This window comes from Leucopleurus acutus (assembly GCF_964270905.1).
Source record: "Leucopleurus acutus genome assembly, chromosome: 18".
Taxonomy (NCBI): domain Eukaryota; kingdom Metazoa; phylum Chordata; class Mammalia; order Artiodactyla; family Delphinidae; genus Leucopleurus; species Leucopleurus acutus.
Genome location: NC_139160.1, coordinates 50,724,657 through 50,739,009, shown reverse-complemented (window position 1 = coordinate 50,739,009; position 14,353 = coordinate 50,724,657). Strand labels below are relative to the sequence as shown.

General features: G+C 40.0%; 1 protein-coding gene across 1 annotated transcript in view; it reads left to right on the top strand.

Annotated features, from left to right (window-relative positions):
- LOC309974605 (sciellin-like) overlaps positions 1 to 14,353 on the top strand; it is a gene marked incomplete at its 3' end in the record, with an annotated part of 51,896 nt that overhangs the window by 30,809 nt on the left and 6,734 nt on the right. Inside the window, exons 6-9 of the mRNA XM_082859265.1 lie at positions 1,992 to 2,060; positions 2,994 to 3,032; positions 4,054 to 4,134; positions 13,451 to 13,516. Of these exons, the coding sequence (XP_082715391.1) occupies positions 1,992 to 2,060; positions 2,994 to 3,032; positions 4,054 to 4,134; positions 13,451 to 13,516 (255 nt within the window). The remainder of the gene's footprint in view (positions 1 to 1,991; positions 2,061 to 2,993; positions 3,033 to 4,053; positions 4,135 to 13,450; positions 13,517 to 14,353) is intronic.

The following is a 14,353-nucleotide window of genomic DNA, read 5'->3' as shown; positions in this document are numbered from 1 at the left end:
GATTATTTTTATCTTATATGAGGATCTCACAGACAGCTATAAACGCTGAGTAGTTTCCACAGAATATTTAAGATTTAGGATTACCTGACGTCTTATGGTATTCACAGTGGTTTACTGCAGAGCTCTTTAACTATAAACACATCAAAGGCTCAGTAGCAATTAGTACAGGGAATTTACTTATAGTCTTTGGCCTAATGATCACCTGAGAGATCATCATGAGTTTTTTTTTTTTTTGCGGTACACGGGCCTCTCACTGTCGTGGCCTCTCCCGTTGTGGAGCACAGGCTCCGGACGCGCAGGCCCAGCAGCCACTCTGCTGCATGTGGGATCTTCCCGGACCGGGGAACGAACCCGTGTCCCCTGCATCGGCAGGCAGACTCTCAACCACTGCGCCACCAGGGAAGCCCTCATCATGAGTTTTTAATACTTGGATTCATTCTGTACAAGATAATACCTGTATTGTGAACAGTCTATTGAGAATATGGAGCTCTGGAGGATTCCAACCTTTCTTCCTTTTTACATTCAAGAGTTATCAGTTTGTGGCATTACATACCATAAACAGAAACTATTTGGGGTTGACTCATGGAATTTTAACAATTAGGGTTATTTACCCAATGTTTTAGTTGCACATGTCAAAGTGACATCTAGGAATTGAAATCATTTTAAAGCTATGACAATTAAGCCATATTTTTCTATCATGAATGGTTTTTTTTTTTTAGAACAAGGCAAGGTTAGTGTCCTTCTTCCCAGGAACAGTTTATAAAGCCCTGTACTAAAGTGGATGATAAAAGTGAAAGTTTAGAGAAAGTTATAGTAGACCCATAGTATGGGATCAACAGAAGAATCTTGCTGATCTTTTGTTTTCTGGAGCCTGATTTTGCCACATCCTAGCTTTGTGCAAGCCTGCAGAGTGCTCCAGAAGACAGCCCCACATCTCAGGAAGAGCTTTCCTATCTGGTGTGTTCTTCCTGGCGGGAAGGGACAGAACAGGGGTTGCAGTTGTGAGATCCCACCACTGGCATGCAGACTACCGGATTCCTAGTTTGTCTTATGACCCAAAGGACAGACAAACACACCTTTTCCAGAACTACCCTCCTTGTGGAGACCTGAGTTTAGAGGGTTTAAAACCTCTGATGGTCCGCAGGGCCTATTAACAAAATGTGTTAGTCAGTGTAAACAAGTTTGCCAGGGTAGAGCAACTCTTGTAACAAGTTCCTTCTCCTGCCTCCAAATCTTGGTCGGTTAGCCCGATAGAAGATTACTGCTCACTCCCCTCAGAGTCCAAAGGGATTGGCTGGAAAATTAGGGGATGACCCTGTTCCATGGAATGACTCAGGGACCTAGGTTCTTTCCTAGGTTTTAATGCTGCCATCTTCAACCCATGGGCATCAAAGCCATAGCAGAAGGGGAAGAAAGAGCAAGGAGGATCACACAAGAGGTTTTATGATGGGTTTGCAAGTCATGAATAATATTTCTGCCCACGTTCTTTAGTTTAGAATGCAATCATATGGTCCCAACTTAATTGTAATGAAGATTGGGAAATATGGTCTTCCTGTGTGCTCAGAAGGAAAATAAAGAGTTTGACAAGCATATAGCATTGTCTATGCCACAAAACATTTTTTAAAAATTGCTTAGGTCTTCCACTGATTCCTTGTAGTGACATAGGAAGTACTGTCATTGGCTAGATATATTATTAAACAATAATGAATATGAAATAGTTAATGAGTTAAATGCTCAAATGAGTCAGAAAGGCTAGTTGAAAAACATAAACTTTAAAAGTTGCAAACTGTATCAAAATAGCCTCATAAATAGATTTTGTTGTAAGTAGCTTTTTTGTTAATTGCAAAATTTTCTAACATGTAACACCTGAAAAGCAATTGTTTTTACCAGAGAAAGTTTCTGTTGTGAAGTGATTATAGCAAGAACGAGATCTGAAAGGAGTTTAATAATCTAAATGTTCATCCAGACTTTTGTCTTATTTCTTTATAAAGGATCTCAGACAGAAATGATGCTGCCAAAACATATAAGGCCAATACCCTGGATAACCGAGTAACCAATAGGTAACAGTATCTATTAACTTTGGGAAAGGCTCAAGTAATACAATATTTTTCTAAGCGTTACTTATTTACTTGATATTAAGTAGGATTCTTCAATCCTGCTTAATATCTTTCTGTAAATTCTCATCCTCTATTTTTTTGTTTGTTTGTTTTTTAGATGTTGGGGGTAGCAGTTTATTAATTAATTTATTTATTTTTGCTGTGTTGGGTCTTCGTTTCTGTGCAAGGGCTTTCTCTATTTGCGGCGAGCAGGGGCCACTCTTCATCGCGGTGCACGGGCCTCTCCTGTTGCGGAGCACAGGCTCCAGACGCGCAGGCTCAGTAGTTGTGGCTCACGGGCCTAGTTGCTCCACGGCATGTGGGATCCTCCCAGACCAGGGCTCGAACCCGTGTCCCCTGCATTAGCAGGCAGATTCTCAACCACTGTGCCACGAGGGAAGCCCCATTCTCTATTTTTTTTTCACACAAATAATTCTGGCATAAAAACTTTACTCCTGCTCATGGTTAAAGAAAAATAAAGTCTTACTTCTGGCTTCAAAATCAAGAGAGTTCATTGCTTCAGGCCATCGTTCTTACCACATTTATGTTTCTGTTTAAGTTATCCTGGTGGCAAGATTATGAAATACATGTAAACGTCAATTTTACATTCCTATTGTTAAAGAAAATTACTGAACCCAGCAAACAAAAACACGGGGCTTAAAAGATAATGAATTTTATAAAGAAAAAAAATTTCTTTTGGAATCTAATACACAAAAGGTAAAAAAATCATGAAATCAACTTTTCAAATTTATTCAAATACTGATGCTTTCTTTTTCTTTCTCACAAATAATGTTAACTTTTAATAATAATAACTCTAAGTTCATGGACAATTGCAAATTGATGCAAGAATTCATTCTTTGTTGCTGCTCAAACTTTGCCTTCTTTTTTTCTTACCAGAAACATGTCCACGTTTCGCTCACCAGAAGAGACAAAGATGTATGTACTTTTCTAACTGACATTACATTTTAAGGATAAAGTGTATTTCTTCCTATGTGTTCAAGAAAAATCAGGATATACTGCCCTCAGACCAAAGTTTCATTGTAGTTCAGCCATGCCCCCATAGCTTTGGCAGAGTTGAATAGTAGAAATATTGAAATGCTCTACAAAATTTCAAGCGTTTTCTGTCTGGACTTTTACACAGAAGGACTTCTCCTCTAACCAAACACCAAAGCTTAAGTCATTCTTTTTTTCTTTTCTTTTTTTAAAATCTAGAACCTTTTAATTTTTTCCCTATCCCTATGGCAACTCTTTCTTCTTGCACATTTCACTTGCTCCCAAAACACCCATCGTATCTACAGTACAACTTAGTCATGAAATCATGGCTTTGCTAACAATCTATGTAGACAAAATACATTTTCCCTGTACTAACAATGGTTGTTATAAACTACCAAACTAGGTAGATTTTTGAAAACTTAGTTGGTTTTTAAATTTGTATTTACAAATAAAGTAATTTTCACACTGGACTGCACCTCCAGTAGTTGAAAAAGGCCTGAGTGACCTCCATTTTTTTTTGACGGTCTGCATATATTAATAAATGCTAAATAGAGATTTAAAATGGTGTGATTTTTAAATGTTTTCTTAAACTAATGCTTTTAATGCAAAAAATTTCAATATGATTCTGTTAGTCACAACATATACAGGATCAAAAAATATATGTAGGAATCCATAGGACATTGGAATTGATTGGTCTGGGTTTCAGACACACCATGTCATATAATGAATGACTTCTTCATTCAGTTCCTTCGGTTTTAATTATTTGTATGATAGCCTGGCAATTTGTAAAATAGTAAACTAAGGAAGAACTTTTTCTCTTGTTGCTCTTTCATGCTCAAGTGAAATATTTTGTGATGGATTCAGAGCAGGTGGGAATATGAGTAGATTATAAGACCTTTCAAAGGTGGGGTAGAGTGGAAAAGTTTCAGAAATGTGATCATTGTTTGTTCTTGTGATGAAACAGGCAACCTGGAGGTTTGTTCAGTGCAAATGCCACCAACACCCCAGCTTCCAACTCTGCTACTACTCCTGTAAAGAAAAAGAGGTATGATGGGCTCGTTGGGACTACCTCTTGCTGCAGTTCTGTAAGGGATTATTCTTTATTAATTTCTGAACTAAAACATCCACCAAGGCCCCCAGGCGGCGTCCAGAAGTTGCTCTGCCCTTCCTCGTTATTCCCTCCTCCCCTTCCCAGGGGTCCAGTGCCTACTAGCTACTCCTGTCCTCAAACCTCAGTTCTTTCCCTACCACCCACAATCTCCCTTTCAAATATGCCAGCTTTTTCCCCCCAATTTTATTGAGAAATAACTGACATACAACACTGTGTATGTTTAAGGTGTACAGTGTGATGGTTTGATTTACATATATTATGATCACCCCAATAGGTTTAATTGATATCCACCTATCATCTCATATAACATCCTTATGTCAATAAAAAGAAAAGAAAAAAATTCTCCTTTTGATGAGAACTCTTAAGATCTATTCTCTTAACAACTTTCCTATGTATCATACAGGAGTGTTAACTATAGTCATCATGTTATATTTTGCATCCCTAGAACTTATTTATCTTATAACTCTATTGTCCTTTGTTGAATGATATTTTAAATGGATATAAAATAAATTGGTCTAAAGGGCAAAAAACCCAAAAAGGTAAGTTTGTACCTTTTGCCCACCTTCCTCCAATCCACCTGATTCCCCTGCCTCTGGTAACCACAAATCTGATCTCTTTTTCAAGTATGCTCTCTTAGGGTCTTGAATAACTAGGTAATGTTTTGATGATGGAGCTCAGATATTAAAGAGCAAGGTACTTCAGGTTATACATTTTAACAGAGTCCTACTACAGGGAATTCCTGCCCTGTGTGTGATAACTGCAGTGTGGCCAAGTGTCACCATGCTCTTGAAACCAGCCTGAATCTTGGATGCCTCCTCTGCTCTGTGCATTGTGCTACTTCCTAGTACAGAGTCAAAGGCCACGTCTTGAGGCCCCAGTCTGTGTTCTTGTGGTCATTCCTCTTTCAGCTTCCCCTGCGTGGCCTCGCATTTTTGCCTGTGCTAAGTTCCATTTATCTAGTAGGCATGAAGAGGAGCTAGACTTTGGTGGTGCAATATTCTCCATGTGACAAAATGTGATGGCGGAAGTGATTTTTGTATGTTGAAGAGAACACTGTGCCAGTGAATCATGATGCAAATGGAAAACAAGCATTCGTGAACCTCAGTACTTTTGAAATTTTCTTATTTTCTTTGCCTGCTCCTAGGACTATGCCTGGTATAGGGTAGCTGCTCAGTGTTTGTTGATGGGCTGTCTGACGGTCATGGTGCTGCTATAGTCCTCCTGGAGAGAAATGTCTGATTCTATTTTCTCCTGCAGTCGGAATTTTCGTTGTATCTACAGTCTCAGAAAATACGACCACCTTTCTCTTAGACCCAAATTTCACATCCCCCCCCACCGATTCTGTGTCTGTTAAGAAAGGTTGGAAGGGAAATTTAAGGTCAGTTAGTTCAGTCTCCTACCCAGTGCAAGAATCGTTCCTCTGACACGTTAGGCATAATTCAGGACCACTGAAGCCAGCAATACGACTCTCACTTTTGTGATATGCCTTGACTAGCTCTCAGGGATTGCAGTGAGCTGAAATCTGCTTTGATTTACTCCCATCCCACCTTAGTTCAGTCCTGTGATGCCTCAGAGAATAGATCAGCTTCAAGAATTTAAAGGAGTCTCCTGTCCTTATCCCTTACTTTCCTTCTCTGGGCTGTATTACTCTCCTCTGAACAGCTTCATTTTTGATCCTTAACTTAGTCTTTTTGACAGTCCTTAGCTATCTCTACCAATTAAAATTATGTCCTGGTAATGTGAAGACACCTTTCTAATTGGATATATATGTGTGTGTATATATATATACACACACACACACACATAAATATATATGCATCTATATAAAATTGAGGTTAGCATTGCTGTGGTGTTCATTTATATTTTCAATATTCTTACTTGTCAGAGTTTCCTATCATACAGTTTTTCTTTAAAACTATATTTTGAGTAGAGCACAAGATTGTTGTTATTTTTATTATGAAATGTTTTAGAAATGCAGAAAAATAAAAACAGAGAGAGGTGTTTTGATGATAAGCAACCATGAGCTTACCATCTAGATTCAACAAGAGTTATTTTCCAGATTTCCTTCAGACTTTTTTTTTAACATCTTTATTGGAGTATAATTGCTTTACAATGGTGTGTTTGTTTCTGCTTTATAACAAAGTGAATCAGCTATACATATACATATGTTCCCATATCTATTCGCTCTTGCATCTCCCTCCCTCCCACCATACCTATCCCACCCCTCTAGGTGGTGACAAGACACCAGGCTGATCTCCCTGTGCTATGCGGCTGCTTCCCACTAGTTATAGGATTTACAATGGGTAGTGTATACATGTCCATGCCACTCTCTCACATTGTCCCAGCTTACCCTTCCCCCTCCCTATGTCCTCAAGTCCATACTCTAGTAGGTCTGCGTCTTTATTCCCATCCTGCCCATAGGTTCTTCATGACCATTTTTTTTTGATTCCATATATATGTGTTAGCATACAGTATATGTTTTCCTCTTTCTGACTTACTTCACTCTGTATGACTGACTCTAGGTCCATCCACCTCACTACAAATAACACAATTTCATTTCTTTTTATGGCTGTGTAATATTCCATTGTATGTATGCGCCACATCTTCTTTATCCATTAATCTGTCGATGGACACTTAGGTTGCTTCCATGTCCTGGCTATTGTAAACAGAGCTGCAATGAACATTGTGCTACATGACTCTTTTTGAATTATGATTTTCTCAGGGTATATGCCTAGTGGGATTGCTGGGTCATATGGCAGTCCTATTTTTACTTTTTTGACAAACCTCCAGACTGTTCTCACAGTGGCTGTATCAATTTACATTCCCACCAACAGTGCAAGAGGGTTCCCTTTTCTCCACCCTCTCCACCACCCAGCATGTATTGTTTGTACATTTTTTGATCATGGCCATTCTGACTGGTGTGAGATGATATCTCATTGTAGTTTTGATTTGCATTTCTCTAATGATTAATGATGTTGAGCATTCTTTCATGTGTTTGTTGGCAATCTGTATATCTTCTTTGGAGAGATGTCTATTTAGGTCTTCTGCCCATTTTTGATTGGGTTGTTTGTATTTTTGATGTTGAGTTGCATGAGCTGGTTGTAAATTTTGGAGATTAATCCTTTGTCAGTTGCTTCATTGGCAAATATGTTCTCCCATTCTGAGGGTTGTCTTTTGGTCTTGTTTATGGTTTCCTTTCCTGTGCGAAAGCTTTTAAGTTTCATTAGGTCCCATTTGTTTATTTTTGTTTTAATTTCCATTTCTCTTGGAGGTGGGTCAAAAAGGATCTTGCTGTGATTTATGTCATAAAGTGTTCTGCCTATGTTTTCATCTAAGAGTTTGATAGTGTCTGGCCTTACATTTAGGTCTTTAATCCATTTTGAGTTTATTTTTGTGTATGGTGTTAGGGAGTGTTCTAATTTCATTCTTTTACATGTAGCTGTCCAGTTTTCCCAGCACCACTTATTGAAGAGGCTGTCTTTTCTCCATTGTATATTCTTGCCTCCTTTACCAAAAATTAGGTGACCATATGTGCGTGGGTTTATCTCTGGGCCTTCTATCCTGTTCCATTGATTTACATTTCTGTTTTTTGTGCCAGTACCATACTGTGTTGATTACTGTAGCTTTGTAGTATAGTCTGAAATCAGGGAGCCTGATTGCTCCAGCTCTGTTTTTCTTTCTCAAGGTTGCTTTGACTATTCGCAGTCTTTTGTGTTTCCATACAAATTGTGAAATTTTTTGTTCTAGGTTTGTTCTAGATCTGAAAAATGCCATTGGTAGTTTGATAGGGATTGCATTGAATCTGTAGATTGCTTTGGGTAGTATAGTCATTTTCACAATGTTCATTCTTCCAGTCCAGTAACATGGTATATCTCTCCATCTGTTTGTATCATCTTTAATTTCTTTCATCAGTGTCTTATACTTTTCTGCATACAGGTCTTTTGTCTCCTTAGGTAGGTTTATTCCTAGGTATTCTATTCTTTTCGTTGCAATGGTAAATGAGAGTGTTTCCTTAATTTCACTTTCAGATTTTTCATCATTAGTGTATAGGAATGAAAGAGATTTGTGTGCATTAATTTTGTATCCTGCTACTTTACCAAATTCATTGATTAGCTCTAGTACTTTTCTGGTAGCATCTTTAGGATTCTCTACGTATAGTATCATGTCATCTGCAAACAGTGACTGCTTTACTTCTTCTTTTCTGATTTGAATTCCTTTTATTTCTTTTTCTTCTCTGATTGCTGTGGCTAAAACTTCCAAAACTATGTTGAATAATAGTGGTGAGAGTGGGCAACCTTGTCTTGTTCCTGATCTTAGTGGAAATGGTTTCAGTTTTTCACCATTGAGGAGATGTTGGCTCTGAGTTTGTCATATATGGCCTTTATTATGTTGAGGTAAGTTCCCTCCATGCCTACTTTCTGGAGGCTTTTTATCATAAATGGGTGTTGAATTTTGTTGAAAGCTTTTTCTGCCTCTATTGAGATGATCATGATCATATGGATTTTATTCTTCAGTTTATTAATATGGTGTATCACACTGATTGATTTGCATGTATTGAAGAATCCTTGCATTCCTGGAATAAACCCCACTTGATCACGGTGTATGATCCTTTTAATGTGCTGTTGCGTTCTATTTGCGAGTATTTTGTTGAGGATATTTGCACCTATGTTCCTCAGTGATATTGACCTGTAGTTTTCTTTCTTTGTGACATCTTTGTGTTGTTTTGGTATCAGGGTGATGGTGGCCTCGTAGAATGACTTTGGGAGTGTTTCTCCCTCTGCTATATATTGGAAGAGTTTGAGAAGGATAGGTGTTAGCTCTTCTCTAAATGTTTGATAGAATTCGCCTGTGAAGCCATCTGGTCCTGGGCTTTTGTTTGTTGGAAGATTTTTAATCACAGTTTCAATTTCAGTGCTTGTGACTGGTCTGCTTATATATTCTATTTCTTCCTGGTTCAGTCTCGGAAGGCTGTGCTTTTCTAAGAATTTGTCCATTTCTTCCAGGTTGTCCATTTTATTGGCATATAGTTGCTTGTAGTAATGTCTCATGATCCTTTGTATTTCTGCAGTGTCAGTTGTTACTTCTCCTTTTTCATTTCTAATTCTGTTGATTTGAGTCTTCTCCCTTTTTTTCTTGATGAGTCTGGCTAATGGTTTATCAATTTTGTTTATCTTCTCAAAGAACCAGCTTTCAGTTTTATTGATCTTTGCTACTGTTTCCCTCATTTCTTTTTCATTTATTTCTCATCTGATCTTTATGACCTCTTTCCTTTTGCTAACTTTGGGGTTTTTTGTTCTTCTTTCTCTAATTGGTTTAAGTGTACGGTTAGGTTGTTTATTTGAGATGTTTCTTGTTTCTTAAGGTAGGATTGTATTGCTATAAACTCCCTTCTTAGAACTGCTTTTGCTGCATCCTATAGGTTTTGGGTCGCTGTTTTTTCATTGTCATTTGTTTCTAGATATTTTCTGGTATCCTCGATGATTTCTTTAGTGATCTCTTGGTTATTTAATAGTGTATTGTTTACCCTCCATGTGTTTGTATGTTTTACAAATTTGTTCCTGTAATTGATATCTAGTCCCATAGCATTGTGGTTGGAAAAGATAATTGATACGATTTCAATTTTCTTAAATCTACCAAGGCTTGATTTGTGACCCAAGTTTGATCTATCCTGGAGAATGTTCCATGAGCACTTGAGAAGAAACTGTATTCTGTTGTTTCTGGATGGAATGTCCTATAAATAACAATTAAGTCCATCTTGTTTAATGTATCATTTAAAGCTTGTGTTTCCTTATTTATTTTCATTTTGGATGATCTGTCCATTGGTGAAAGTGGGTGTTAAGTCCCCTACTATGATTGTGTTACTGTCGATTTCTCCTTTTGTGGCTGTTAGCATTTGCCTTATGTATTGAGGTGCTCCTATGTTGGGTGCATAAATATTTACAATTGTTATATCTTCTTCTTGGATTGATCCCTTGATCATTATGTAGTGTTCTTCTTTGTCTCTTGTAATAGTCTTTATTTTAAAGTCTATTTTGTCTGCTATGAGAACTGCTACTCCAGCTTTCTTTTGATTGCCATTTGCATGGAATATCTTTTTCCATCCCCGCACTTTCAGTCTGTATGTATCCCTAAGTTTGAAGTGGGTTTCTTGTAGACAGCATATATACCGGTCTTGTTATTGTATCCATTCAGCCAGTCTATGTCTTTTGGTTGGAGCATTTAAACCATTTACATTTAAGGTAATTATCCATATGTGTGTTCCTATAAACATTTTCTTAATTGTTTTTGGTTTTTATTGTAGGTAAAAATTTTCCTTCTCTTTTGTTTCCTGCCTAGAGAAGTTCCTTTAGCTTTTGTTGTAAAGCTGGTTTGGTGGTGCTGAATTCTCTTAGCTTTTGCTTGTCTGTAAAGGTTTTAATTTCTCCATCGAATCTGAATGAGATCTTGCTGTGTAGGGTAATCTTGGTTTTTCCCTTTCATCACTTTAAATATGTCCTGCCATACCCTTCTGGCTTGCAGCTGAAAGATCAGCTGTTAACCTTATGGGGATTCTTTTGTATGTTATTTGTTGTTTTTCCCTTGCTGTTTTTAATATTTTTTCTTTGTATTTAATTTTTGATAATTTGATTAATATGTGTCTTGGCATGTTTCTCCTTGGATTTATCCTGTATGGGATTCTCTGCACTTCCTGGACTTGATTAACCCTTTCCTTTCCCATATTAGGGAAGTTTTCAACTATAATGTCTTTAAATATTTTCTCAGTCCCTTTCTTTTTCTCTTCTTCTTCTGGGACCCCTATAATTCAAATGTTGGTGGGTTTAATGTTGTCCCAGAGGTCTCTGAGACTGTCCTCAATCCTTTCATTCTTTTTTCTTTATTCTGCTCTGCAGTAGTTATTTCCACTATTTTATCTTCCAGGTCACTTATCCGTTCTTCTGCCTCAGTTATTCTTTTATTGATTCCTTCTAGAGAATTTTTAATTTCATTTATTATGTTGTTCATCATTGTTTGTTTGCCCTTTGGTTCTTCTAGGCCCTTGTTAAATGTTTCTTGTAATTTCTCCATTCTATTTCCAAGATTTTGGATCATCTTTACTATAATTATTCTGAATTCTTTTTCAGTTGGACTGCCTATTTCCTGTTCATTTGTTTTGTGTGGTGGGTTTTTACCTTACTCCTTCATCTGCTGTGTGCTTCTCTGTCTTCTCATTTTGCTTAACTTACTGTGTTTGGGGTCTCCTTTTCGCAGGCTACAGGTTCGTAGTTCCCATTGTTTTTCATGTCTGCTCCAAGTGGCTAAGATTGGTTCAGTGGGTTGTGTACATTTCCTGTTGGAGCGGACTAGTGCCTGTGTTCTGGTGGATGTGGCTGGATCTTGTCTTTCTGGTGGGCAGGTCCGCATCTGGTGTTGTGTTTTGGGGTGTCTGTGACCTTATTATGATTTTAGGCAGCCTCTGTACTAATGGATGGAGTTGTGTTCCTGTCTTGCTAGTTGTTTGGCAATGGGTGTCCAGCACTGGAGCTTGCTGGTTGTTGAGTGGAGCTGGGTCTTGGTCTTGAGATGGAGTTTTCTGGGAGATTTTTGCTTTTTGATATTACATGGAGCTGGGGGGTCTCTGGTGGACCAGTGTCCTGAACTTGGCTCTCCCACCTCAGAGGCACAGACCTGATGCCCAGTCAGAGCACCAAGACCCTGTCATCGACAGGGAAAAAGAGAAAAAGGGAAAAAATGTATATATATCGTTGTTCCCAAAGTCAACCTCTTCAATTTGGGATGATTCGTTGTCTATTCATGTATTCCACAGTTGCAAGGTACATCAAGTTGATTGTGGAGCTTTAATCTGCTGGTCCTGAGGCTTCTGGGAGGGATCTCCCTTTCTCTTCTTTGTTTGCACAGCTCCTGTGGTTCAGCTTTGGATTTCAGCCTGCGCCTGCGTGTAGGTCGCCTGAGGGTGCCTGCTCCTTACTCAGAGAGGATGGGGTTAAGGTAGCATCTGATTAGGGGGCTCTGGCTCACTCAGGCCGTGGGGGGAGGGAGAGGTACCGAATACGGGGAGAGCCTGCGTGGCAGAGGCCAGTGTGACATCGCACCAGCCCCAGGCACACCGTGTGTTCTCCCAGGGAAGTTGTCCCTGGATCACGGGACGCTGGCAGTGGCGGGCTGCACAAGCTCCCGGGAGGGCAGGTGTGGATAGTGACCTGTGCTCGCACACAGGCTTCTTGGTGATGGCAGCAGCAGCCTTAGAGTCTCATGCCCGTCTCTGGGGTCCACGCTTTTAGCCGCGGCTTGCGCCCGTCTCTGGAGCTCCTTTAAGCGGCACTCTGAATCCCCTTTCCTCGCGCACCAGGAACTGAAGAGGCAAGAAAAAGTCTCTTGCCTCTTCGGCAGCTCCAGACTTTTTCCCGGACTCCCTCCCGGCTAGCCGTGGCGCACTAACCCCCTGCAGGCTGTGATCACGCAGCCAACCCCAGTCCTCTCCCTGGGATCCGACAGAAGCCCGAGCCTCAGATCCCAGCCCCGCCCGCCCTGGTGGGTGAGCATATAAGCCTCTTGGGCTGGTGAGTGCTGGTTGGCACCGATCCTCTGTGCGGGAATCTCTCCGCTTTGCCCTCCACACCCCTGTTGCTGCACTCTCCTCCACGGATCCGAAGCCTCCCCTTTCTGCCACCCCCCATCTCTGCCAGTGAAGGGGCTCCTAGTGTGTGGAAACCTTTCCTCCTTCACAGCTCCCTCCCACTGGTGCAGGTTCCGTCCCTATTATTTTGTCTCTGTTTTTTCCTTTCTCTTTTGCCCTACCCAGGTATGTGGGGACTTTCTTGCCTTTTGGGAGGTCTGAGGTCTTCTGCCAGCATTCAGTAGGTGTTCTGTAGGAGTTGTTCCACGTGTAGATGTATTTCTGATGTAGTTGTGGGGAGGAAGGTGATCTCCGTGTCTTACTCTTCCACCATCTTGAAGCCCCTCCCCCAGATTTCTTTTTAAAGAAATGTCTACATTGTTTAGTGTCAAAGGAAATGGGAAAAGGGTTTTACTTGGAAATTGGAAAAGGGGTTTACTATATTCCAAATAGCCTGGAATATAGACAGTTACTTCCTATGGCAGGAAGTAAGTAGTATTCATTTTATTTCCAAGACCTTGTAGGAAAGTCATCTTATTGCCTTTTTAACTGTTCATTTATTTTCAGCTTTTCCCGGTAGACATGTGGGTGGGATCAAGCCTTTCCATGTTTATAATTGATGCCATTTCTTAACAGACAGTCCTGGTTTCCACCACCCCCTCCAGGTTATAAGGCCGCCCCAAGCACAGGATCGAGCAGAAGGTAAGCGAAAGGTGTCAAAGGTAATTGAGATGTCATGTGATGGAAGAATCTGTTAGATATTGACAACGTATAATTGTGGATGCTTTGGAATAAACTGGGGGCAATTTTGTGAACTCTGAGAACTGAATAAGACAGTGCCCAGTGAAAGTGAGGTCAGGATACAAGTGGCCCTGGTAGGAAATCTGACAAGCTTTGAGGAGTAAGTGCCTGTATTTTTAGTTTGCTAAGGGTTGCTTTAACAAAGTACCATAAAGTGGGTAGCTTAAAAGAAATTTATTGTCTTACAGTTCTGGAAGCTAGAAGTCTAAGATCAAGGTGTCAACAGGGTTCCTTCTGAGGGTTGTGAGAGGGGATCTGTTCCACCCTTTCTCCTGGCTTCTGGTGTTTTCCTAGCAATCTCTGGCGTTCCCTAGTTTGTGTAAGCACCATCCCAATCTCTGCCTTCATCTTTATGTGGTGTTCTCCCTGTGTGCGTGTCTGTGTCCAAATTTCCCTTTCTTACAACGACACCAGTCATATCGGATATGGGGCCCAACCACCTCTGGTATGATCTCATCCTGACTTAACTACTTATGTCTGCAATGACCCTATTTCCAAATTAGGTCACATTCTGAGGCACTGAGGGTTAGGGCTCCAACACATGAATTTGGAGAGGACCTAATTCAATCCGTAAGGGTAGCAGAGGAGAGAACAAACACTAGGTGGTGGCACTCCAGTGTGGGCTTCTGGTGCACAGCGATTTTTGGCTATGACAAGCCCAGATGTCTGGATGGGAATAGGTATGGCAAGTTCTTCGTAAACTTTAAGTGACAGATAAGTGGGGGATTTTTGTTTGTT